The sequence below is a fragment of the Carassius auratus genome, chromosome 14 (genome assembly GCF_003368295.1).
Source record: "Carassius auratus strain Wakin chromosome 14, ASM336829v1, whole genome shotgun sequence".
Classification (NCBI taxonomy): Eukaryota; Metazoa; Chordata; class Actinopteri; order Cypriniformes; family Cyprinidae; genus Carassius; species Carassius auratus.
Window position 1 is genome coordinate 10,109,763 of NC_039256.1, and position 27,874 is coordinate 10,137,636.

The window sequence follows — 27,874 nt, forward strand, 5'->3', positions numbered from 1 at the left end:
ATGATCATTTAGAAATCATTCTAATATTCTGATTTATTATGAGTGTTGGAAACAGTTCTGCTGTCTAATATATTTGATCAATAAAAGGTTAAAAAGAATTGCATTTTTTCAAAATAAAAAAAAAATGTCTAGTAATATATATTCTAATAATATATTTTCTTTACTATCACTTTTTATCAATTTAACACATCCTTGCTGAATAGAAGTATTGATTTTATTTTAAAAAAGAAAGAAAAAAAATTACTGACCCCAAATTAGTGACCAGTAGTGTATATTGTTATTACAAAATATTTATATTTTAAAAACATAGCTTCTTTTTTTTTATTCATCAAAGTATCCTAAAAAAATATCACATGTTCTGAACAAATATTAAGCAGCAGAACTGTTTCCAACTTTGATAATGAATCATCATATTAGAATGATTTCTAAAGGATCATGTGATAATGATCCTAAAATTCAGCAGAAATAAATGATAATTTAAAGTATAATAAATTTAAAAACAATTATTTTAAGTTGTAATAATATATCACAAAATTTCATTTTTTTTCTGTATTTTTGATCAAATAAATGCAGGCTTGATGAGCAGAAGAAACTTCTTTCAAAAACATGAATTAAATAGTAATGTTTCCAAACATTTGGTCTGTACTGTATATATATATATATATATATATATATATATGTATATGTATATTGTCACTGCAATCCATGTTGAATGTGGAGATATCGCTTTGCTGAACAGTATTACTCTTTATGAAATGTTGGATATTTGAGTCACTTAAGCCGTTTTTTGTTTTTGCTTAAAAAGTGACTCTTCATCATTAAGTGTGCACATTAACTTTGTACATGTTTGTTAAATGGAGTTTCAAGGGGTATTTTAGCATTTTTTGTGCTAATCATACAACAACATATGTACTGGAATCTGAGGGTTTCAAAAATCGAAGTACTGAGAGAACAGAAATACGTATTTAATGGTGATAGAGTTGTGCAAAAATGTATAAACGTAGAAATGAAATAAAGTTTTTGGAAACCAATTTCTTCTCCAGTTTTATGGTTTAATTTGGCACATGGCACAATCAGCATGTATACATCTGGTATACATAAATAAATATTAAATATATTTATACATAAATATACATATAGAGCTATTAAAAAGACAGTTGTTGTGGCCTCAGGTTATGGTGTAGAGGATAACACTAGTACAGACACTAACTGCTCTGCCCTCAGAATATTGCTGCTTCAGCCTAATAATTGATAATAATGGTCATTTACACTTTCAGGTCAAAGGGAGCAAAATCTTCATAAAAGCCCTATACATATATGTATGTATGCCCATATTTATATATATATTTAAAGAAACACAGGTCTACACCGAAGTCAGGTTATTCAGTGTAAAGAGGCCACTGTCTCCAGTCGAGAGAAACGCTTACAAAGTCAATGGAATCATGTCAGTTAGTTCGGTTCAATCTTTAGCTATTGTTTTCTCTTGCATGTAAAATAATAGATTTATTTTGTAATTCTTAAGCAAAATTAGACATATGTAACTTTTTTAAAATAACAAAAGTTCTGTTTCGCAAAGACAGACGACAATAGACGCAGCTGAAACACTACTTGTGGTGAACAAAATCAATGCAGAAGCCCCCCCCCCAAGCCAACCCCCCCATCACACAAATATATAGAAACAGAAAACATGGCAAAGGCAATCACACACACACACACACACACACACACACTCAACTCAAATATTCCCATTCACACCCAGAATCTCTCTCTCACACACACACACACACACACACACACACACACACACACACACACACACCAGTCAAACAGTGCTCTGAGCGTTGTGTGTAAGTGTGCATTTAAATGGGAATTTGACACAGGAGCCGATAGATAATTTTGTTGTAAAATATGCACTTTTCTTTAAACAAAACACTTACAGTAACTTTAAAAGTCTTTATCTCCAGTCTTTGTCCATTGGAAAAGTTTTAAACAAAAGACTTTCAGTGGAACCAAGAAAAAAAGTGAAAACGCCACATGTGAGCTTATGCAACTGGAAAATGAGTTGCAGTTACCATTTCTATCCACCGCTTTCCGTATTTGTCGTCTGTCTCATGCATTCTGGGATCCAACTGCTCGAGTCAGATCGCTATGTTCCACACAGACACATTTCAGGGAAAGATCGTCAAATTAAGTGAAAAAACAGCTGTTTATAAGGCATTGAAAAGAAATCGCAAAGTAAAGCAAACAATATTATGCAGATGTCACCTTAGGAGGCCATTGTTCTGAAACATGTTTCCCACAAAAGACTGTGATGGGAAATAAAATGCACTTTCATTTTTTTTTCATTTTTTTATATATATATATATATTCAAGAAAAAAGTGATCGCCCCATTCGCCCGATTCTGCTCAAAAAGGCGTTTCTTTCTTTTCTTTTAAAACGATGATTAGAAAAAATACTGCTTGAAACGCTCGTCCCTTTTCAGAGGAAAGAGAGCAGTTCTGTTTTGGCAGGTTTGCACAACTTGACATCTGGAAAGAACTTGTCACTGCTTTATGCAAAAGTCTATTGAAATCTTTTAGTTTCCGCCATCGTCCTGAACCCCCTCCTCTCGCTTCAGTGTTTTCATTGAAGCCAGAGACTCTTCCCGCATCCCTCCCTCTTGTCGGATGGCCATAAAGCTATACACGGGTGGTGGAGTGGGAGTGTGGCAGGCCGGTGGAGTTGAAGCCCGCTGTGAAGGTGTTGTAGGGATGTAGGTTGGGCATGCCCACCAGCGAGTTGGGGATCATGGTTATGGTGTTGGGCGTCATGAGTGGGATATCATCAGGCGAGCGCCGCAGAGTCAGCGTGTAGTCGGGAAGCGAAGCGAGCCGTAAGGGGTCTCCCGGTGGCCCTGCGTCACACTCATGGTGCGTCTGGTTGACCTGCAGTGACATACATTTTTTTAAAGAAATATCAGCATGTTTCCAGCGGAAAATGGATTTTGTACAGAAAATGCATTTGAATGAAATTTACTTGTTTTGATAGATTATGCTACACAAGGCCCGATCAGACTAAACGTGTTTTTTAGGTCTGAAAACGCGACTGCGCACTGCGTGACTTTTAAAAAAGAAGAGTGTGCTGCGTTTTTTTATATAGTGCTCTCAAGCGCTCTCAAATCTTTTTTTTCGTTTTTGCTGTTAAGTAAACTGTCATATTAGCAAAAACCTTAAAAATACAGCTCCCTGTAACCTGCGACAGACACCAACAGTTTCCTCTCCATCATTGCAGTTCTGGACTTTCTAAGCAATGGTAAACTTTCATCACCACAGTTGTTTTATTTCTCAACAGCATCAAATCTGCGCTTAGTGCCTCTGGCAACCTACAACACCACTGCTTTAGGGCGTGTCAAATTTAGGGCAGAGCATGTCTCTGAAAACTATCTCTATACTATGTCTCTTTGACATAGTGTGTCTCTTTCACGAACTATGTCTCTTTGAGTTTCTTCTTCATTTAAAGACGATTGGTTGTCACCCAGCGCTTTTCGCTCAATATCTACATGAAGTCAAGGAATGTCCCAAGCTTTTTGCTGCTCTCACTGCCAAAAACGCATTCCGTCTGATCGGGGCCTAAAACTACTTAAAAGCAGACGGGCTGCATGAGGATGCAGATTCACTCTCTGACAGCAGGAGGCACTTATGACAAACATGACAAATACAGCATTTCTTGGGTTACCACTGTCGACAAACCAGTGCTGTGCTTATAAATACTACTTTAATATGCATTATGCGTGGTGCGTCTGGTTGACCTGCAGGGACATGATCTCCTCTTCAGGGGCGTGCCGGTTCATGTCGTTGACGTTGGTGGCTCGTGGTGAGCTGGGTTGCGGGTGCTGCTCCTGTCGGCGCTTATCCTTGCGGTAGTAGAGGGCGGCGAACGCCAGAACATTGAGGAACAGCAGAGAAGCTCCGACTGCGATGGTTACGCTCAGCTCGGTGGAGTAATCCCGTGGGTTCTCCACCACCAGAGGGCCTGGTTCCTCTTCTCCGTTCCACTGCTCCTTCCCGCTCTCGCTGTTGTACGCTGGAGACATCGGAGGCCGCTTGGTGTTGAACGGCCAGGCTTTGCCGTTGGGACGTTTGGTGGACAGGGAGTTCTGGGTGGTCTCGGGCGGTGGCACTTTGGTGGTGGTGGAGGTGTAGTGGAACATGTCGTGAAGGTTGTAGAGGTGAGGGACCAGGTGCTTCCAGAACGCCACTTTAGTGGCGCGGTAGTGATCCCGGACTCGGGGCTTGAGGCCGATGTGCAGGTACAGCTGGTCTTGCGGATTGTATTTGGACCAGGCTACCTCTTCGAAGCGATTGGCCTTAGTGTGGATGAACTTGGTGTCCTGAGGCACTGGTTTGTTGGGATCTCTGCAAAACAGATAGAAGATGAATAAATGAACTAAGCTGAGAAGGCTTTTCATGTAAAGTGTCATTGCTAGAGTTCAAGCAATACTTCATCCAAAAATGTAGTGTCCAAAAAAATACAGTGGGGATGTTATAATTCACTCAGCTCACAATGCGATGTGATTCAAAATATAATTTTCTCACATTTTTTTAAATACAAAATTTATAAATGAAGAGGAGTAATTTTATTATTCTATCAAAAAAAGTAATGCATATTTCTTTGTGAAATTTAAATATCTATGTCAAATAACAAAAACAAAGTTACATTTTAAAACAAATAAGTCCCAAATAAATAAACAAATATTTGTTGCTCTTTCTCGTCTTTTAGCTTGGATTTATTTATTTATTAACTTTTTGAAATATCAGCATTTTCAAGCAGAAAATGCACCTTTTACAGAATGGACATTTGAAGCAAACTGATTTGTTCTGACGAATTATACTATATATAACTACATAAAAAAGCAGTAGGCAATTATGACATACATGACAAATACAGCATTTCCTTGGTTACCATTGTCAACAAACCAGTGCCGCGCTTATAAATACTACTTTAATACGCATTATACAGAGGCAAGATGAGAAGAAAACACAATCTACATATTTCTGAAGACAGTGAGTTCCCCTCAGAGATACATTTACATTAACCCCCGCCCATAATTGTATCTCAATTCTTTTGAATTCTCAACCAACTTGAATTGTGATATATATTCGGAGATTTTCAATTTGCTTGGGTTGCATCATTACATAGTGAGTAGGACCCATAAATGTAGTCCATAAGACTCATATTTGAAATGATCGAAAATGTTCATCCTCTGTTGTGTTTCACAAATCACAGGACATCATATACGTCGCAGAGGTGTCTAACTCAGCTCCTTGAGGGCCACAGTCCTATAGAGTTCAGGTCCAACTCCAGTCCAACAAACACAACTGTAGCTTTCAAATGAGTCTGAAGGACTTGATTAGCTGGATCATATGCGTTTAATTAAGGTTCCAGCTAAGCTGCAGGGCTGTGGCCCTCCAAGAACTGAATTTGACACCCCTGTCATACAGCCTTGGAAGGATATGAGGGTGAGAAAATGAGAGCAGAGTTTTTAGTACACCTATCCTTGTTAAGTTGTTGGTTCATTCCCATTAAATTCACTACTGTTGTGCAATCATCCACCTCAGGATACTGTAAGACAGGGGTGTCTAATCCTGTTCCCAGAGGGCCACAATCAAGTTTGGGATTACTACAAACTTCCAGGGAAGTGTCTCTGGGAAGATTGGAGCTAAACTAACAAGACATTGGCCCTCCAGAAGCCGGATTGGACACTGACTCTTTGAGAACAATCTGCTAAATGACAACTTACTATTATCATGATCATACTTTACAATTTCCAGCAGGAGAATCAACACACTTCTTCTTTCTTTTCAGTAATTCAACACCTTCCGTCTTGGTCAGGCTAAGCATGCATTAAGACACAATCAGCTTGCATCCTTTCATATATCATCCCCCAGTGTAGCTAATTGCGCTAATCAACAAAACAATGTTACGTCCACCACTGTTCCTGCTCATCACTGCACTACTATCTGTCTTGCCTCATCTTCTTGTATAAAGCTGCCTGGCACTTCTTCCAAATCATCATTTTCTATTTCTCCCCTGTGTGACATTACGTTACAGCTCATATCTCTAAGCAGCTCTTTCTGCTGGGCTTTACGCATCCTCGGCTCATTCTCTATAAAAAAGAGATGGGCCAGAGGCTTTTAAAGTGAAACACAAATGAATAAATCAACAGCTGAGATGTGCTTCAGGACGCAACTTGTTTTTGATAAAACAACAGCAGTGCATCCATTCCGTTAATTGCTTTGGGAAAGCAGTGCAGACTGCATTAACAGCAAGTGTGCTGATAGAAAGTGGACCATATTAATCTAAACGCTAAAGGAGGGAAACTGGCAAAGGGCCCTTGTGTGTGTGTGTGTTATTACCCCTTAGCCTCCAGGGGTCACTATTTCTCCAACTGGTATTACAAGCTCACAGAGCTTGTTGTCTGTTAGCTCCGCTAGTGACTATCCTAAGGTGTTTTTTTTTTTTTTTTTTTTTTTTTTTTTACATATGACTGTCAGTGAGGTAATATGCTTTTTGCTGACCCATGGCATGATTCAAGAAACAGGAGCTAACCAGCTAAACCTTGACCCCTCATCTGTGATAAAATACTGCTAGAGGAAACAATGCAATAATGTTTCAGACTCAATCTAATGAAGAAACATCCCATGAACCACTTCTTTCTTACCTTCCTGAAGAACCTTCTTTCGCCGCAAAGAACTGAATGAAATGTTTTCTTCAAGATCTTAAAGGTTCTTTATGAAACCATTTAGACAAAAAAGGTTCTTCTATGGTCACCTATATTTTTAAGAGCCATTGGTCTATGCTGTGACACCTGTGCAGAAAATCAAGTGTCAAATACCAAATCAAATCAAATCCCTTGCTTTTATCTTTCTCTTGTCTGTGCCTCTGCAAGCAGAGAAGTAAATGGAGATAGGTTGAATGTCAGCTCAGAAGCCGATAAATAACCCGTTTTATTAGGCTGGTAATGATCCCCAATGAATATTGGCAGAAGGACCATGATGACTTTGTAGCTGAATATCAGTAATTAAGTTTCAAAGAAGCAGGCAGCAGAGGTAAGGTCATATTGATCTGCCACGGTGCAACACACCAGAGAACAGGACATCAATGAAGCCGCAGAGGCTCAGCATATATATACTGTATATATATATATATATGAATTCTTGCTGCGTGGTGTGCAAATGACAGTCGGTGTACCTGGGGCATTCTCACTTAATAGGAAACGCAAGAATTTCGATATCACCGTGCATCTCATAATAGTCAATCAAGCGACTTGCATGACACAGCACATTTGTGTATGCGGCTGGGTTTTCAATGCTGATTTGAGGTCAGTTGTGATGGTTTAGATGTGTCTTCACAGGCTGTTGATCTGCACTGATGACATACTTTTTGTGGGCGTTTCACACATGAGGGTTTAGCTCGAGATTAATGTGTTGATGTAAATGAAGATGAATAATTATTGCCTGTAGTGCCACAAGCCAGCACAAGTACTAATGATCACACTTAACGTTAAGGATATTTAAAAACATTTATTTTTTTCGTATTAAAAGTATTCGGTTTTAGCGTGCAAACCCTTAAAGCAGCGGTCCCCAACCTTTTTAGCGCCAAGGACTGGTTTAATGTCAGACAATATTTTCACGGACCGGGCTTTAAGCTGTGATGGATAAATACAACAAAATAAAATGATACGACTGGCATAAAAACTGTGGTACATTGTAAATATAGTAATAAACATGGATCCACTGTGTATTCGTATGCAACTTTATTAGCAGCGTCCTCATAACATCACGCCAACAACATAACATGAATAACATCCTCTCTGCCCCGACGCTCACTGACTCTGTGACGTTTAAACATGCCTTAAAAATATAAGATACCGCAAAAATCCACCGCACCCGGCTCTACTGGTCCAATCAGCGCAGGGATGTGCCACAGTGTTGTTTTGTGTCAAAAATGTCAAAAATATATATAATGAGCGAGTACATCATGAATCTGTTTTCCCAAACCGTGTTTTTGTCTTTTCCTGAATAACTACGGTACCCTTATAATAAGTGATTAAATTCGGACTATTTTAGTCTGGATGGGGTCGGCAATGCTGCAGAGTAGCACAGTATCTGCGTGACTCGCCATAGATGTAAACAGAGAGAGGTAGCTCCGGCTACAATGTTCTTCCGCTAGACGCGAGCGCCAAAAGTTACCGACTGCAGCTTTAATGTAAGTTATTTATTCTTCCTTGTGCGGCCCGGTACCAAATGACGCACGGACCGGTAACGGGGGTTGGGGACCGCTGCCTTAAAGCACCATTTGTGATTTGCACATGAATGCAATCTCAAAAAGGGGCAATCACAGAAGAGGAAATAACATTTCAAAAACATAAACTCATAAATCTGACAGCTTAGAATTGTGTTTTCCAACATTAGGAACAAACTCCAAAAGAGAAGGAATACTGGAAAACACTGACGATTAGCCCAAAAATCTGTCGATTGTGTTAAACCCAGTTCATTTAGATTACTGAAGACTCTTCATTATTGACATTCATTAAAACAGCCTCTTGTCTAAGGTTTCATGTCTCCTTGCCAGTGTACTGTGGCGTTATGCTTCTTTTTGTTAACCTTGAAGGTTTAATCTAGGGGAGGGGCAGTCTGAACCATTCAGTGTTGGTGAAGTCTCATTCTTCCTGCAGTTATGCCTGTGTATACTGAGCTCATGTCTTGGTTATCTTACTGATGTCTTGCATGCTTTTTCTGTCATTTTGGATTTGTTAGCCTCATTTATTGGACAAGTGTCATTGAGATACAATTATGGTTTTTAATTAATTTCAAATTTTCACTATTAGTTTATCTTGATGTATTAAAACTATTATTAATATTGTCATTATTAAAAATTAAAAATAATAAAAAAGGTTTAAATTTTATTTTTATTAAACCCTGATTGAATATTTGCATTTTGACCATGACATATTGTATATTATATAAAAAGCTGCAAGTTCACTGTCTTTACTACAGTAAGGTAACTATACCTATGTCAGTAGTGTATAATAAGCTGGTGTCCCATTGATTCCACTAACTCATGATGTGCAAACGGAGAATTAGCTGTCGGTGTTCTGTCAGGTCACCCGCTCAAATGGGCTCCTAAACTGCTCGAATGTTTCTACGGTTCAGGCCACTTGGGCTTGCCCAGTGAAGCAGTACTTCAGCCTCTATCAGCGCCACTCATTCAGATCTCAGGCCCTGAGAGGAAACCACTCCACCAGCACTGAGATTCTCAAACTAGGCTGGACTTCCTAAACGCCATCCGAACACCAAAGGGAGAGGTCTGTCTGAAGATATTTCCGTCAAAGGAGCTGATCTTAGCAGTGCTATATTCTAGTTTTCTAGTAGCAAATTAAGTCTGGACAAAATTCCACTGGTAATGGACAATTGTTTATATATTATATTATAGTATTTATTATTTTTAATTATAAGTTAAGGCTAATTGTTTGTACTTCTGAACACATTAGTATTAAACTTTTGTGCACTTTTTACAGTCCTGAATGATCAGTGTTTTATCTTTTTTTTTTTTTTTTTTTGAGGAGAGGTGTGCTAGTGATCAGTGGCCATGCATATCATTTTCACTTGATGTACAATAAATTGGACAAAAAAAAAAAAAGATTTAGACTAGAATGTTCTTGAAAATTTTGGGGTGAACTCTTGACTCACCTTAATATACAAACATAGAGAAAGAAAGAAAAAAGAAAAGTAAGAAAGAAGAATTAGCTTCACTCTTGGAAAAACCCATGCTAAAAGAATAGCAGTCATAGCAGAATAAATCTAATGAATATGACAAGGTGAAAACGAGTCCGAGTTAATTCAATGGGGATGCACTGGTTATTCATCAGTCTAATTTGCAGCGCTTGGATGCCTGTCGACACAGAGACACCAAGTCCAATGGGGCATCATAAAAGCCTCTGCTTCCACTTCAGTGTGTTACCATGCTTTGGTCAGGGACACTTATTTAAATGAAAACTCTGCACTGATTCTAACTCGAGGTAGTGTATGCACTTTTAATTTTTCTATCTAGGGGTTATTTATAAATACAGGAGGTAGAGTGCACTGCTTCGTGTGGTTTTTCATCTTAAGGTACATTTCAAGGTCCACACACTACTGGCTCCGCTTTTGAAAGATTCAGAGTTTTTCTTATCTCTCTTCACTGTTCTCAAGGTCAGCAGATAGAATATATAAAACAGCATGACAGAGAGAGAGAAAGAGAGAGGTTGTTTTGAAAGAAAGTTTAAACTGCTGTTGCTTAAAGTTCAGAGAGTCAGGGGCTTGTGGCTTGTAATGTTTAATTCCACATTACTTCTTCAATTCCTCACAGAACAAGAAAAAAGTTAATTAGCAGTGTTTGATATGGCTACTATTACTCATACTTAGGGTTAGGATTGTGAATGGATGATGATATTTAGAGCAAAAGCATGATTGTGTGCGAGTATGAAATTTCGATTATTTAGATTTTTTAAAACACTTAAACAAAGTTAATATCGAGGAAAAATTTACATCTTTAAAAAAAATATTTTCATGCATAAAATATCAATGAAATAAAAGACCACTTAAGTAAGAGACTTTACTTTCTTAAACTTGCATACATTTTTGAAGTACACATTTTTCAAATTAAGAGTACTTTTAATATATTAATTTTGATTAATATTTTGTTGTATTTTAAATAAGTACACTTATTTACTAAGTTGACTAGCATAGAAAACACAAGTACTTTAGTGTATAATTTTAATTGTTGATCTGATTTTGGTAAAGTTTTGCAACGTTAAAAAGAAACGTCAAAAATCCTGAAATTATAAATTTTGGTTTGCATTTGACTTAGCATGAGCCAAAAAATCTAGGGGAAAATAAGTTTGCTTTTAGGCCTTAAAGGTGCCATCTGTAATGTTTGGCAAAAAAATCAAGTCATACTCCACATTCCATAACAGATGGGGGCAGTATGCCTCAATAAAGTGAATTGGTCTACTCTAGAGTAACAAACGAGAAACGGCATAGTCTCTATGCTCCACCCCTACCTTCATAACAACACTACAGCCATAGCCGAAGCCTAACTGTGCGTTCACGCCGCCGGCGTCTAGAGCGTCAAAAATCGCTCTTGCCGCTCTGCTCACGACGCTACAGAAAGATTTGTGAGGGCTCAGACGCTGTAACGTAGATCGAATGCTTATTTTGTATTTAAAGCGGCCGCAAAGCAAACAAGCTTGTTGATCTCGTGCAGACTAACCACAAGGAGTTATAAGTTAACCTCATTAAATATTGTTGTGGACAAAATATTAGGATCCTTTACTTAAAATGAACAATCTCAGACACCTTGGTCCACGTATCACTTTTAATTTATTTTTTATGTCCCTGTACGCAAACAGGGACACATCATAGATTAATAAAAACGCTAAACAGCAATAATCAACCTGTCCTTTATTCTGCTTGGGAAATAATGTGCAAACTCTCAATCATTTAGCGTTTTTGACTCTTTTCACACGCTTTCACGCCACACATCAATTTTTTTCACGCACAGAAAAACCACGAAGCAAACAGGACACGGAGACCAACATACTAGACAGAGCAGGTTAGTTATGATATAATAAAATGGGTAAAGTTAAGTTATAGCTAGCTAATTATTAAATGCAGCTACGGTTAGCCATCGCTAACATTAGCACGTTTATCGAACAGCCTTCGATATATTGCTATGTTATAACTTCCCGAAAACAAATACACAAACATATAAAACAAACTTCTAGCGAAATACTAACAGCATCTAACTTACTGTTAGACATGTTGCAAGTTCGGAGTCGAGCCTCATTTCTTTATTGTCCATCAGTTGTCTCCAGCGATTGAAAACAGTGCCGATGTTTACTCGGCTCCTTTTCTTATCGGATTTGATTTGTGATTCCGAGCGCGGTTGTTTCCCTGTAGCGGGTGGTGGTGGTAGGGGTCTCTTGCCAAGGGCTTGAGACATCATTTTTCTTTCTTCCCTGAACTGAAATGAAGTAGTACTGGGCTGTACTTTCCACACGATTGACATCAGGTTCAAGTACACGCCCACAAGCCGTGCGAGTTATTCGTGTATTGCAGGTTGGTTATGTTGCCCGCACACTGCCTCCCATGGTCGAAACTGGTATTACGACACCTGTCGGGCCGGGGCTAGTAATGCTAATGCTAATTAAGGTTGATATCTCTGCAGCACTATAACTTGACATTTTTTTAATGACATCATCGCCCTTATTTCTTCTCATTCTTTTGATGCGTGTAGGTCATGTTATGGATATTTTTACCTCAATTTCTGCATATGGCACCTTTAAGGTTCAAAAGTTATTAGCAGAAATACGAGTGTAGATTTGGCCTGTTGGTGGTGCTATAGAGTTTGAGATAGAGACTCCAAATTTGCTGTGGTTAATAATGACACCATCTTCTATATGTGCCAAATTTCATAAGTTTCCCACCAGCAGTTCTGGGCTGCCATAAACTTCCTGTGCAGAAGAAGAAGAAAACTAACAGATGCATTCAAAATACCATATTTTAGTTTACCATAATAAATTATTATTAATGCATTAGGGCAGTAGACATTTAATATTTAAAGTATAATACAATTATGTAATTACATATTCAGATGATCTTAAGGTCAATTAACTGCTTTTAAGATTAATATAATAAACTATAACAAATATTGGTTTGATTGGGATTAACATTCAATTAAATCTCTCCCCAAAATTATATTCAGTTCAGGCTGATATATACTTGACACAGAAAATAGGATATCATTGAAGTGTTGCCAGAAGATTGTTTTGAGTGCGCACAAACTCATTTTTCGTTTGCGGTGTGCATGGCATTTTTTGTAACTTTACGCGGAGCTCTGCGTCCGCATCTGAAGATGTAGGGGTTTGTGTAAAACAGAGGCAGTTTAATGTGAAGTTCAAACTCCATCAGGGGCTTTTTGATGAAAAACAATGAATAGTTTTTTTTTTTTCTGCATAGTTTTTCCAAGGCTTTTTATTTGAAATAAGTTTTTTTTTATTGAAAGTGAAAGTGAAAGTGAAGTGACATTCAGCCAAGTATGGTGACCCATACTCAGAATTTTTGCTCTGCATTTAACCCATCCGAAATGCACACACACAGAGCAGTGAACACACACACACACACACTGTGAGCACACACCCGGAGCAGTGGCCAGCCATTTATACTGCGGTGCCCGGGGAGCAGTTGGGGGTTCGATGCCTTGCTCAAGGGCACCTAAGTCGTGGTATTGAAGGTGGAGAGAGAACTTTTCATCCACCCACAATTCCGTCCGGCCCGAGACTAGAACTCACAACCCTTCGATTGGGAGTCCAACCCTCTAACCATTAGGCCACGACTTCCCCAAAAATAGAATTAGAATGAATTTACATACTAATACACTTTTTGCTTAAAGTTGTCTTGTGTTTGATGCCAATAAAGCCAATAGTTTAAGTTAAGAAATTATGAATTCATCAACTCATTCATCACAAGACACCTCACAAGAAATGACTTCTTCTCACTGGAGATTCCTGAGGGTTTTAGAGGACAATTACTCATCGTCGCCACCTGTCGTTTCTAAGAATAGTACATTGGCGAACGTGACAAGTTTAAAAGCCTCGTCCGTTTGGGAAGGTGCGCACTCAGTCAGCGGAGGCTCAGGAAGCGGTGCCAGGTGAAAGTATAAATCCCGCTTTAGAAGGCAGTAACCTAGCAAACATCCAGGATACCCTAGCAACTGCATAGCAGAACACTAAAATGTATTCAGAAACTGTCATCCAACCCCAGCACTGTAATGGTGACTTTTACATGGGCAATAAACCCATGTAAAATCTTGAAATGTATCAGAACATCTCTACATCACTGTCAGGGAGATTTTCCATCAGCAAACCAATACAGGTAGCTGCAGGACACGGGCCCTGTGCACTCTTCATTATGACTGCTATTGATCGGATGGTCAACATGCGTCCTGACTCCTGCGTCCTCTTCATCATGAGCATCCAGGGATCCTTCCCTTCCTTCTCCAAACCAAATCTACCAACAGTATATGATTACTACAGTATCAAGTGCTGACTTAACTGAGAAGACTGCTAAACAAAATAAACACAATCTCTTTTATTCTTGATTTGACTCGCTAAGGTCTAGGAACGACAAAAGAAGCGGATGCAGGAAGCAGTTTACAGTAGCTCAAATACAGAGAAAGAGAAAGACCAGGCTTTGGTTGCAGGGTCAACTGATGTTCAAGAGACTGTTTCCATTTGGGTGTAGCGCTGAGGGACACCCCTCATTAAGATGCAGCATTGAAATTACTATTTTTCTTTTCACAATCACGAGGCAGATACGACAAGACAGTGTGAGTTATTGAGCATCTGCTTGCCACTGGGATAAAGTACAGGCAACAGAATTTAAATAAGACGATGACGATGTCAATACAGATGCATTGACAAAACACGAAATGCAGGTTGTGTCAAATCATTGAGCGATGTCGGTCAAGCTGGCTCGTGCGCAGCTAAGTCTTATTTATTAATCGTGGCTTATTGATTATTGATTAATCATGTTTTATTCTTTGAGTGGAATTGCCAATATCTTGGCAAGGGGATAGCATCATAAAAAAACATGGGCTTTTCAAAGAGAAATATATCTGGATTCATCCCAGCAGGCTTCAGCATTTCTGAGAGGGGCTTGTGTTCTTGTTTCAAGAAAGCACGAAGGGAGATGCAGAGAAAATAGGAGGACAAAAGGAAAAGCACAACAGTATTCTGCTCAGCATGGGCTGTTTGACTGGAGGCTGAATGACACAGTAGAGGAATATAGAGGAAACAGCACCCTGTCCATCAAACGCTAGCGCTACGATCTCTATAGAAATGCAGACGGCAGCATTTGAGGTCCATTTGTAGCCTGAACAAAGGCAATATGTGCCGACAATTCAGTTATCAATGCAAAGTAGGTTGGATGCTTTTGTTTTTCTGCAGGACTAATGGCCACTGGTTAACACTTGATAAATTAATTAGGGTGCTAATGCATTACTCTTTTACTGTTAATAACCAGCTGAAAAAAAAAAAACATGTCTAAAACCCTTTGAGATTTGAATTCAATTTAATGGTTCTACACTTGGCAGCATTTTTCCATTATTTTTCCATTCATTTCAGAGATTAATGATTTTTAATAACTGTCCCACAGATAAAATGTCTATTAGAATTTTCTTTAAAAAGACTTGTTAGGAGTAAGAAATCCATATTTTTTTACCATTTCTACACAGATTCAACACATTATGAGAGCAGCCAGAACCATCACCTGTTTATAAAACTGTCCACAGATAGAACACATTTATGGTTTTTATTAATGTGGCAAAAAATGTTTTATTTATTTATTTATATTTATTTATTAATAATAGTTCTGTTAATAATTATATACAATTTCAATAGCTTTCGGTTGCACGCGTTAGGGAATATATAGTATATACGGCAAATAATCCACATATTTATGTGTCAGGTTTTATGCCAGATATATTTCATTTTAATGTAATACATAACTTTTAATATGGGTTTTAATATAATATAATATAATATAATATAATATAATATAATATAATATAATATAATATAATATAATATAATATAATATAATATAATATAATATAATATAATATAATTATTGGCCTCATACTCAAGCTTGGCATCCAATTAGGAAGCATTGTTACTTTGTCATATCTACCCAGATTTCACAGTTAATGGTTGTTTTCATGTTGTATTCCAGCTGCAGGGGGGAAACATTGCTTGTAATCACTATGAAGCGGAAAGAAGAATTTCCCTTTAGGGAATGATACGTACTGTTGACATGAAATGGCACAAGCTTAATATAACGCTCACCTATTCGACTGCAGGTTTCATATTAACGTATGTATTTGGCTCGGGTACAAGTGTCCAATTTCGAGAGAGGCCAGGGAGTGCTATCTAGGTCATCATCACATGGAGAAGCTGTAAGCACACTTTACATGCTGTAGTACACATTTGTGGCTGTATCCCAGCATGAATCAAAACTAAACGGCAGAATTTGCTGGTTAAGATGGAAGTGACGATTTGTGTACTTTATGCGATTGAGAGGTTCATTATCCTGGCATCTAATCCTTCTGTACAAGCCAACTGCTAAGCAGTATCCTATAAAATCCGCTCCTCACAATAGAGCCACACAAATGGAGCAACAGTAATATCAGAAACTTAGTAGTGCTTAAAATGCATGCTATAATGCCAGTTCAATTGGAAGCCATTAGATGAATGACTGCAAGAGGACAAACAGTGTTTTTGACATGTAATAAATAATCTTTAGCATTTTTGAAAGGATTCTTTTAAAATGGCAGATAGGATGCAGCTGGGGTCGAGGATACTGTGAGTGATTATTTCATGGACAGCGTGTTTTTAAAGCTAGGTAAAACATGGTTTTGTGCCTTTGTGTCGAAATATGTTCAAGACATGACATTTTATAAATTGGAAATAAGCTCTGTGGCCATCAATTTAATTCAAATGAATTCAATAGGTGAACAGATATACACATTTACAATTTATAGTCTTTGTGTTATGACAAAACAGACCACAAACATTGATGTCTAATCTTGCAGGTTTGTATTTTTGTCTAATAAAATGTTCTCTATAATGAGAATGTCCTCTAAATTTAATATATCATCTGTTTTCAACAAGCAAGTAGCAAGTCTTGGTTGGTGTGCCATGCTTTATTTCCTTTCCCAACCATCAAGTGGCAAAACAAGTGGTTTGTTTTGAATGCATCTTTACTTTTTTCTTCCATGGCATAACCTATTAGCTTACTTTTTTTTAAAGAAAGAAATGAACCCTTTAATGCATCCCTCCCTAACTTCCTGTTAAGGAATATCAGAAATAAGGCTTAGGATTTTGTGCAGATTTCACAATTAGTTTTGATTCTGATTTGTATTCAATATGCCATCAATTCATTTGGATATATCAGGTACAGTAGAGGGAACAATATGGGGAATAAACTACAGGGTGTCACGATCGTCAGCTGGAGTGCCCATGAACTCCAGTAGAGGGCACTCCACTCAGGACTATTGCATTTGGGGTCTGAACCACATTTCCCATGGTCCTATGTCTAGGGCTAATCACCGCCAGGTGTTCCCCATTTCCATTCCCCTAAATATACTGTGTTTGGACTCTTGTGTTTGAGTTGATGTGAAGTCTTGTTTAACCAAGTCTCTGAGCCACTGCACAAGATGGCTGCCAGCCCCGAGCCACTGCACAAGATGGCCGCCAGCCCAGAGCCACTGCACAACATGGCCACCGCTGCAGAGCTTCTCCATAAGCCAGAGTCTAGACCCAGAATGCCGCCATGTCCAAGTCAGCTCCCAAGATGGCTACCCTGCCACAGCCAGAATCAGCACCCAAGATGGCTGCCACGCCAGAGCCTCCATCCATCATGAAATTACGCCTTCAGCCACCATGGATGACATGCCAGAGTTCCCAATCATAATGAGTGTTGCATTTGGAGACAACAAGGCTTCCCATGAGTATTTGAGGCTGGCTTCTAGTTTGGCGGAACCACCGTTGACATCAGTGAGAGCAGCTGGCATTTCTGGCTAGCACCAGCAATTACTGAGGCAGTTCCCCTATCTACAGTACTTCCAGTTATGGGGGTAGCTATCTGGTGTGTTTGGGTTGCATACTCTCCTCCAGCTTCTATGGAATAAATTCCTGAGCCAAGTCCAGCCCTGTAATCCGTTCCTGAGCCTAGTCTAGTCCTTGATTCACTCCGGTTCCCTCGTCATGGCCAGTAGTGCCATTTCCTGGTTCTATGACTCTAGTGAGTCCAATTCTTTCTGAGGTGGTGGATTGCACTGCAGAACCTCCAGAGGCGTCAGTAGTATCCACCTGTAATCTTCCTGTCTGTCCTGTCATGGCTATGGAAGCTGTCTGTGAACTCTCTTCTTGTCTTGGCTATGGAGGCCGTCTGTGAACTCTCTGCCTGCCCTGTCATGGCTATGGAGGCCATTTGGGAACTTTCTACCCATCTTATCACGACCAAGGAGGTCGCCATTAATCTGTTTATGCTCTCTGTTTCAGTCCTACCTGACCAGACTTGCTCTCCTGTGCCATCTACTCATCTGTGGTGGTCCTCTGCTCCACCCTGGTGGGCTTCTGGCCCATCTGTTCGGCTGTGGTGGTCCTCTGCTCCACCCTGGTGGGCTTCTGTCCCATCTGCTCTTCTGTGGTGGTCCTCTGCTCCACCCTGGTGGGCTTCTGGCCCATCTGTTCGGCTGTGGTGGTCCTCTGCTCCACCCTGGTGGGCTTCTGTCCCATCTGCTCTTCTGTGGTGGTCCTCTGCTCCGCCCTGGTGGGCTTCTGTCCCATCTGCTCTTCTGTGGTGGTCCTCTGCTCCGCCCTGGTGGGCTTCTGTCTCATCTGCTCGGCTGTGGTGGTCCTCTGCTCTGCCCTGTTGGGCTCCAGTTTGCCTGCCCTGGCCTGGTGAGCTCCAGTTCCATCTGCACCACTCTGGTGGGCTTCTGCCTTGTCTGCCCTGCCCTGAAGGCCTTCTGCTCCTCCTACGCCACACTGGTGGGCTCCTGCCTAATCACCACCAGATATTCCCCATTACCATTCCCCTATATATACTGTGTTTGGACTCTGAGGTGGTCTTGTTTAGCCTAGTCTGTCATTTCCGAGCATTTTTACATGTGTTTTTTCCTATCGTGTCTGATCTTGGATTGTTTATACCGCCTGTGATTCTCTGCTGCCTGCCCCGACCTCTGCCTGGTATTGTTACTGATTCTGGATATCCCTTGTCTGACCATTCTCTAATAAAGACTGCAATTGGATCCGAACGTCTCTGACTCCACGTTACACAGGGAACCCTGTCAGTTTGTACATTACTATATAATATTTAAAATGACCAAACTATTAAATTCAACTGCAATTTATTTTTAGTAATAAACACTTAACTATATATGTAAATATATGTATAAATGTATGTTTTATTATGTCGTTGCATAATAAAACATTTTTTTTCAGACTCAAATCAAAAGCTACAATATTAAATATTTAAGAAACAAGATTGTGATTGTTAAAATGAGGATCGATTACAATCGATTAATTTATATTGTCAACCCAGAGCAGATCAACTCACCAAACAATTTATTTATTTATTATATATTTTTTCTGTTTTTGCTGAGAAAATGAGAAAATCTGGCAGTATAACTGAGAAAATCATTACCCTGTGGGGGAAAATCAGTGTTTAGTGTACAAATGTCCCATCCCCTTGAGCTAATTTAAAATTTTCTGGACAGATGTTGTTCTGAAAAGTTCTCTGATATGATTGCAGAATGTTGACTTGAGCATGCAGCCTGCGCTACTTGTCCATTAGCGTTTCCACTCTGTGCATATTATTTTTGGCTACACCTAGTGTGCACTTAACAGGTAAAGAATGATTTATATATTTCGAGAGGTGTCATTTTTATTGTGACTGGTAAAAGTGGAGAAGCAGCAGCATGGCCAATCAATTTTTCTCAGTAAGAGCAGTTGTCAAATTAGATTTGTGTTGTTAGAGCTGATTACAAGCACTCCTCATACAGATCTATAATGCTTTGTGCTCTGGGCAGGATTGAGCAGGAAGGAGAAGGGGAGCGAGGGAGGAGGCGTGTTGAGTATGCGGTCACCTGGGGCGGCAGTGATCAGGTGAAGAGAGGGGTTTTAATCAATATTGCTGAGGGGTAGAAATGCGATAAGTTCCACTGATAATTATCTCTGCACGGGATCTCAAGTCCCATTCATACAGTATACTGTGAACTATAGCATTCTGTCACAGATTTACTAATGGATAACGAAAAACAGACATGCTTAATGAGTGCTACTCACTGTGCATGTACTTTAAATTGCACACTCGTGGTGCATAAATATTTACATTTAGTCATTTAGCAGACATTTTTATCCAAAGCGACTTATAATGAGGACAATGGAAGCAATCAAAATCAACAAAAGAACAATGATATGCAAGTGCTATAACAAATCTCAGTAAGCTTAACACAGTACATTTAGCAAGGGTTTTTTTATTTTATATAATGTTCATTCTGATTTACTGGCTGGTATTTCACATATTTTGACAATCATACACACTTGTTACCTCTCATAATGTCAGTTTTCTGCTAACAACCTAGTCAGTGTATTTATATACTTATCTTCTGAATTTGAAGTAAAAATGGTATGAAATTAACCAATTGACAGAGGTGTCAAGCCCCTGACCACCATGTATTATCATAGCATTTGGTTCTATAGTAAAGAAAAAAATCATATGTATTTGAGCTACATGAATGTGGGTAGATGATGACGGAATTTTGTATTTAAAGCAAATGATCTCCAGCAGGTGTAAATTTATTCAACTCACCAAATTTAGAAATGTAATTCCTGCCAATTTTTTTTTTTGTTTTATTTAAATGGCCATGACACTTTTGTCAGTTAAAGTGCACGTATTATGCTTTTTAATTTGACCTTTCATTTAGTGTCTGCACATGTAAATGATCAGCAAAGTGACAAAAAACTAAATCCACACCAAAGGGAGTTAATCTCTCAAACAGAAAATAACACTTTAGAATAATTATCCATTAATAAAAGGTAACTATGCAGGAAGTAATGCAGGACAAATGAGTAGTACAAGCTTAGCGAATTAAGGACTGCGTTTGCTACATATTAGGTAATCAATAATTACTAAATCATTAAAAACTATGGTCCCACTTTATATTAGGTGGCCTTAACTACTATGTACTTACATAAAAAAAAAGTACACTACTTATTGTGTTCATATTGTATTGTAAAACACTTTTGCTGCTTTTGAGGTGGGATGGGGTAAGGTTAGGGAGAGGGTTGGAGGTATGGGTAAGTTTAAGGGTGGGTTAAGGTGTAATGTATGGGTCAACAGTGTAATTATAAATGTTATTACAGAAATTAAATACAGATGTAATTACATGTCTTTTTTTATATAAGTACAATGTAAAAACATGTATGTACACAATAAGTACATTGTACTAAATTATTAATTAAAATGTAAGTACATAGTTGTTAAGGCCACTTAATATAAAGTGGGTCCAAAACTATTAAAGGTGCACTACAGTATGCAGGATTACCGAGAAGATGAATGCAATTTTTTTTTTCAAATATTGTGTTTATCATACATGAATGGCATTTTTTTTATTTGTATATGAATGAACAGTTTTGCTAATAATTAGATGTCTGGCTGTAATTGGTAACGAGTTTAGCAATCTTCAGTGTAGCTTGGTAATAAACAATAATTATGTGTCATCGTAGACACGTAATTACAATACCTTGTATATCTATGCTAATATTAGTTTGTTTCTCTCTTATTTCGAAGTCACCATAGCCACCAGATCCAGTCGAATGTTAAGTAAAGAAAATAGGCATGGATTTGTCAATTAAATATCAATTGCTATCATACAATCACATAATGGCCCATGCCACAGACTTTGCATGTTGTAAGTAATGCACTTACCCAGTTTTGGCAAAGTTTGTCCAGTAGGTCATGACAACAGCACTGAGCATTACATCATTTTTGGAGAAGTTGCAGGGAAAGAGGTCAGTTGGGCCAATCATGGGAATGCCAAAAACGTAGGGCACCTCATCTCCGTGGGCCGCATCTGACCAAGCGGGCTTCATCAGGCTCTGGCAGTGGTGGTAGAAGGCGTAGAAGTACGTGGGCGACCCATACCGGGCGTGAAGATCCGCCGTCACCACCGAGGGCTCCACCCACTGATGATCGGTGAAAAGCGCCACCAGAGTCTTACGGCGCGTCTCAGGGTTGTCTCTATCTGCCCAGTCCGTGTACATGAACTTGATAGTTTCTCGTAGGGTATCCTTTCCCTCTGGGTAACCATAAAGGCTGTCCACAAAGTCAGAGACCGAGAAATCAAAATCATTGCCCGAGACGCCATCTTCAGAGTCCACAACGTTCTCCACAAAGCGCAGCCCCTCACCCTGGTTGACACCCAGCATGATGTCATAGTTGAGGAACTCACCCTGCTCCATCAGGATCTCAGGGTCGTCGGGAATGACATCGCCGTCAATGACTGGGCCAAAGGCGACGTGGTATCTCGCTGGCTGGATGTCTTGCTCCACCAGCTCACGAGCGCTCTTTTTTCTCAGGCAGTCTACCATGTCTAGTGTGTCCAGCACATTACAGCCCACTTTCTCTGCCAGCAGCCTTGTGTACTTAACCGGCTGGTAGTTGACGGCCCAGCTGGACAATGCTGAGCCACTCTGGATTATGGCTCGATGAAACAGTCCTGCAGCAAGAGGAGACAAAATTAATGCATTTTAAACAATGCTTCACATCAGGAATAAATGAATATAAAGCAGGACTGGGAGTTTGATTAAAGGAATCGTTCTATTCTTTGCCTTATTTAGTGTGGTGTAGTGCTATCATGAAAATATGAAAATGAATGTCTTAATCTACCACATAATATGTAAAAAGCTCTAGATGGACAAATTAACCACTTCCCTTTATTTGCATTGCAAGTTAGCGTTCGCTGAGGAAGCTAATTGCTTAGTTTGTGTAAGAATATGACAACTTTCATGCTGTGTTACTGTGAGAAAACAGTATAGCTAAAACATTATGTGTCCAAATTCATATTCTTTGAAAAACGAGCTGAAAAGTACCCAGATAATCTACAGTACAATTTGTGGTGTGTGCATTCAGTGGATGCTTTACTATTCCATGAGTCTATGAGCCTTGAATGGCAATGAAGCAACAAAACTGATGCTGATAGGTAACTTGAAAGTGACAACATAATAGATGTAGTGCATCCGAATTTCATTCATACTACCCATATTCACACGATAGAACATTTTTAATCGTCAAAGCAAATGTAGTAGCTACCCAGTATGAGACTGTAGACGAAACATTAGTCTACAGCTTTAGCTTAGTGCTAACTGCTTTGCCTGACAGCTAACTGATTTCTTTGCTAAAACCAGCCTAAGCTGGTTTGTTGGTCTTTCAGTAGGGACGAGTGGGGTAAGTTGAGCCAGTGGGTAAGTGGACCCACCCTCTTTACCTTGGGAACTGTACAGTTTTACTGTAATATGACCATATATTTTGGACCCACTCATCATTTTGGCCAGAGTGTGAAAAAGAGAAACGCATGGGAGGAGTGGAAGGTGCACATTTACTTTAAAAACAGTTTTTGGCTTGTAAAAAACATTTATGATGCATATTGGTTATTTTGCAAAATATAAAATGATGCAAACCATTTAGCTAAATATTAGCCTGAATTAGTAAGCCAGCTAGTTTTGTAGGCATGACAAAAAGCTACCCCTTAGTAACTTTAAGGGATACTGAACCTTTTACAACCATGAAACAAACAATAAACACACGTGGTTGAAGTTTATTATAGACCAACATAGGTGACTTTTCACAACCAAATCAAACAGCATTAGTTTTTCTCTTCAGTGTCAGTGAAATCACTTTCTATTCTAATATGCAGAATTCACTATAAGGAATTAATGGATGAGCCTGTGAACTGTCTGTGTATAGAGCACACCATACAGTATTCACTATAAGGAATGAGTGAGGGATTGGAGCAAGCGAGCGAATGTTTGCCCACTAATCAGAGTTATTTTGCTCTGTTATATTCATGTTAACATTTTATGGTGAAATAACTTTTAATGAGATTTGCTGTTTACATGGGATGTGTTCTTGGAGTCAAAAACAGCTAAATAGAGCCTAACAAAATAAATCACAATGTACAGGTCTTGAGAATGCATTTAAACTTGATGCTGCACCTTTAAATGCAATGCTCATGGAGTAAGACACTTAAAAAACAGCAACACGAGGTATCATATGAATCAATTATACATAGACCAATAATAATAATAAAATGCATGCAAGTTGAAGAATGCGTTTTGTATGAAAGGCTACAAAACTCTACATTTTGTTTAAACAAATTGGATTGTTGTGGATTGTAGGTGATTCCTCTATGTGGAAAAAACAACATAATAAATTCTGAAAGACACATTTTTTTTAATTTATTTTTGTTTTCAATATCTGCCACAATAATGTCTTTGAATTGTTTTCATTTAGGGGCTTTTTCTAGCAAATATTGATAAATGCATCTGTGAATAATTTCACAGTACCATATAATTAAATCAATATAATTTAATTTATTGACAACCTATTATAAAGTCGCACTTAAAAAATATGATAATCCGTCTGTTATTATTTGAAGATGGTGAACAATTAGAGAGTGTGAGCCTTTAATTAAAATACTTTAATGACCATCAAAAGCCGTTTAGGTCTAAATATTTTCTCAGAGTTTGTTTGCATTGATCTCACATAACCACGGCTGCCAAAGCAACACAGAACGCAGAATATGATTAAACCTAATCACTGCACAAACATGGGCACAGATGGCCAAGGGCCGAGGAATGCAACATAATTTCATCCACTCCACTGAAACGTTCACAGCTATAATCTACACCCACATTTGTGTTGAGATGTGTATCTGAATGTGCTGAGATCCAAGACTCCAGGACTTTTTAACATGCACATGTCAGCACACAAACCTTTCCACACATGCTCTGCTCTCTAAAGCTTAGATCACCGATAAGAACATGCAAACGGAATCTAATTCTTCAACAATACTCCTACTCCTACTCCTTCCTTATCAACTACAAAGAAGCCTGGGCTCAGCAGTGCGTAGGTAGTGCAATGTACCACACATCCCAGCAGTGAGAACTGTTGTGGCCTCCCTCCCACCTTAATGACCACTCAATATTACTATTACCACCCCTCTGCAGCGTAGACTCAGAATACCCAAGTGAGCTAGCATATGCATGGTGTTCAGTGATTATGAATGCCTTGGAAATGTTCGAGAGATATAGTCAGGCTAGTGCGTGTTTGAGGGCTTAGAGTCTAAAAAAGTTATTTTTCTCCTTTGTGCTCGAATAGGGTTTGTTTTTTCTTGGAGACTCCCTGCTTCACCCTCCTCTGGGCACTTTCTTACCTGACTGCACAATTGATCTGCAGCGAGGCTTTTCTTTGTTGTCCCACTACACACTAAGGAAATTTACCCACTACTTAGGTTTCCTAATTTCCCCAATGCTAACATTCTGGAGGCCAAGCGATGAAGAGATTGAGGCAGTACGAATATCCAGGACTCGCACCTTGAAGATGGGCAGGCTGTGATATTTCCAATCCAACTAACCTGCGTAACCTTTCATTTTTGCAATTGCTCTTCTGTTGAAGTGGTTGGGGGAATGTGCTGGTGGTGTGCTGTCAATGCTGGTAGTCCGTTAACACCTGACACGTGTATTTGTGTGCGCGTCTGCGTTGGAGGCTGAGAATAACTGAGCTCTTCGCTCTACTGCAGGCGCTCAGGACAGGACAGTGGCCAGACTCCCAGGGCGAGGGAGCAGATGTCAAGGATATCGACTCTCTCTCCAAAGCATTCACAGGGTGGCTGGAGGATGAAAGATGGCCACCTGGGGCTCAGGAAGCCAAGACTCTATCTGATCCCTTCCTCTCGCTACAATGCTCCAGCTTTTATGAGCTCTAAATACGCAGTAAAATACTAGGCAGAAATATTAAAATTCATGTATTTGATTTGTATATAACATTTCCATTCATTTGGATTACAGAGTGGATTCATGTCTACTATGAAAAGAGTGCAAATACTCACAAATACTTTCCTAATAACTAACACAATGAAAACATAATGTTAATAAGAGACCCACTGAGCAGAGTAAAATTCGGCAAAAATTCAGAAATCAAATCAATGATAGACTTGCGCTGGTCTTGAATCAACTGCTCCAGTGAGTATGAAGAGAGTGATCTTTGATTGCTTTTTGTGTATCGAATAATCACAATATAGAGAAATTAATATAGAGTAAACCAGTTTGTGACAAAGAACATCTGCATGCAAACCCTGAAGTATTACACTGATCATAGGTCATGATGCCCATGAAATGCATTTTACATTTAGATTTTTATTTTGTGTTTCTCAAGATTAGTTTATAAAGCTTGCAAGTTTTTTTTGTTCAAAAAAAAAAAAAAAAAGAAAAAAAAAAAGTATTTTATTACCTGATGGCAGTATCGATCTTTTGATTGACATGAATTGTGCAGAGAACGCCATATAAGGAAATTATGATGGCATGATATCCCTAAATTCAAATATTGGACTTTCAGAAGGATAGAAAATTCATAATAAGTTTTGATAGCAGCAGTATGTTATTTATTGCAGAGCAGCCTCTCATATCTGTAAATATCAAGAACTGATATCTGAACTGAAATCAAGAACTGACAGTTCTCTCAGTTGCATGACCCCTTTAAAATTAAGATTTTAATCTGTTATCACATCAAGATCAGTGAAATCAGAATGTCAGCATGAGAATGATGAACTTTAGTATTAGAAAAGGACGTCTCTGTTTGTCTTAACAATATTCAAGCTAAGACACATGCTCCAGCCACATTGCAATGAAATCCCTTCAACTGCTCTTTATGCTTACTTTATGAATTACACATTTCAGAATGAAACAGCATGTGAAATCAAGTTTGTGTAGCTAAAATCATCCGCCTTCATGTACAGTATGCTTAGACTTTCAAACTTTACTAGTCATCACAGACGCACCGCAGCATCTCATCATGGCAGAATGCTAGTTCATTCATGGCTAGCTTTCATGCTCACCACACAGGTCACACAATTATTGAACTTTATACTACCCCTCCTTTTGCACACCCTCTGATCAGCCAGATGGTGCAAGTCTAAAAACAGTAAACAATATCTGACATTTGATTGTAATGCTGATAATCTGCATTCACTCCAGGACGAGGAGGGAAATGAGTAACACGTGCATGTGTTTACTATTGTTAGCATTACAATCTGGGCCACAAATGCTGCCAGATTGCTAATAAATATGCAGTACAGTTCCACCCTGGTTCCTGAACCTAGATCAGCACAAAGGTCACCAAGGTGTCTCAGTGATTCATATGCTGGATTCAAGAAATTATTTCAGGTGAAGGTCACCATTGTATCTACATTTATGTGCTGACATAGAGATTGTTCTTTCATTAAAAGCCAGTTGTGTTCTAATGCAAAAAAGCTAATCAAGCTAATTATTTTGTGCTTACATGTAATACTTAGACATACTGTAATTTTTTATTGTCACAGCTGTGTCACATTTATGTCCTGTCTCAACAAGAACACGATTTGGTGCAGATCGACAACTCAACACATTAGCAAGCTGATTACAGACGTAATTAGGTCTCTCTAGTGTCAACCTGATCCGTTAGCATTGCACATCAAATTTGTGAGCCCTGCACAGGCGACAGATAAAGGCAATTCTCTCTAACTATGCTTAACATCAGAGCAGAGCACCTGAACTGCGATCAGTTAGGGAGAGGCTTCGCTGGCAGATTGAGGTCATGGTGAATTATGACAGGAGTTGGAGGTAATCACTCATTTGGCCTCGCTAAAACACGCTGCTCTGCTCTGCTTTCGACCTCAGCTGCCATCGTCCTCAAGAAAGCGGTGAAACGGCAGAACAGAATATGCTTCTGCTGCTTTGAGCTGAGGATTATTCACTTCAGGTACGAACCCGTGACCAGTGACCTTGCGGAGTGACGAGCGCCTGCTCATTTCAGACATTTCCTAGCCGCAACGATAATGAGCCACACTCAAAAACGTATTTCTGCACATCTTTACTATGAGACAGGTCACTCAGAATTCAGGATAATCTTTATTTCACTCAACTCTTAAAGACTGCCTTCTATCTAGACGTGATATAATAAAGGTTTCCTT

At 39.0% G+C, this 27,874-nt stretch overlaps 1 protein-coding gene across 3 annotated transcripts in view; it reads right to left on the minus strand.

Moving 5' to 3' along the window:
* Positions 1-732: 732 nt before the first annotated feature.
* nlgn3a (neuroligin 3a) overlaps positions 733-27,874 on the minus strand; it is a 169,354-nt gene continuing 142,212 nt past the window's right edge. For all 3 annotated transcript variants that reach the window (XM_026279858.1, XM_026279856.1, XM_026279857.1), the window contains 3 exons: positions 21,577-22,366; positions 3,789-4,395; positions 733-2,925 (listed from right to left, as the gene is read on the minus strand). In XM_026279858.1, the coding sequence (XP_026135643.1) occupies positions 2,680-2,925; positions 3,789-4,395; positions 21,577-22,366 (1,643 nt within the window). In that variant the 3' untranslated portion in view covers positions 733-2,679. The remainder of the gene's footprint in view (positions 2,926-3,788; positions 4,396-21,576; positions 22,367-27,874) is intronic.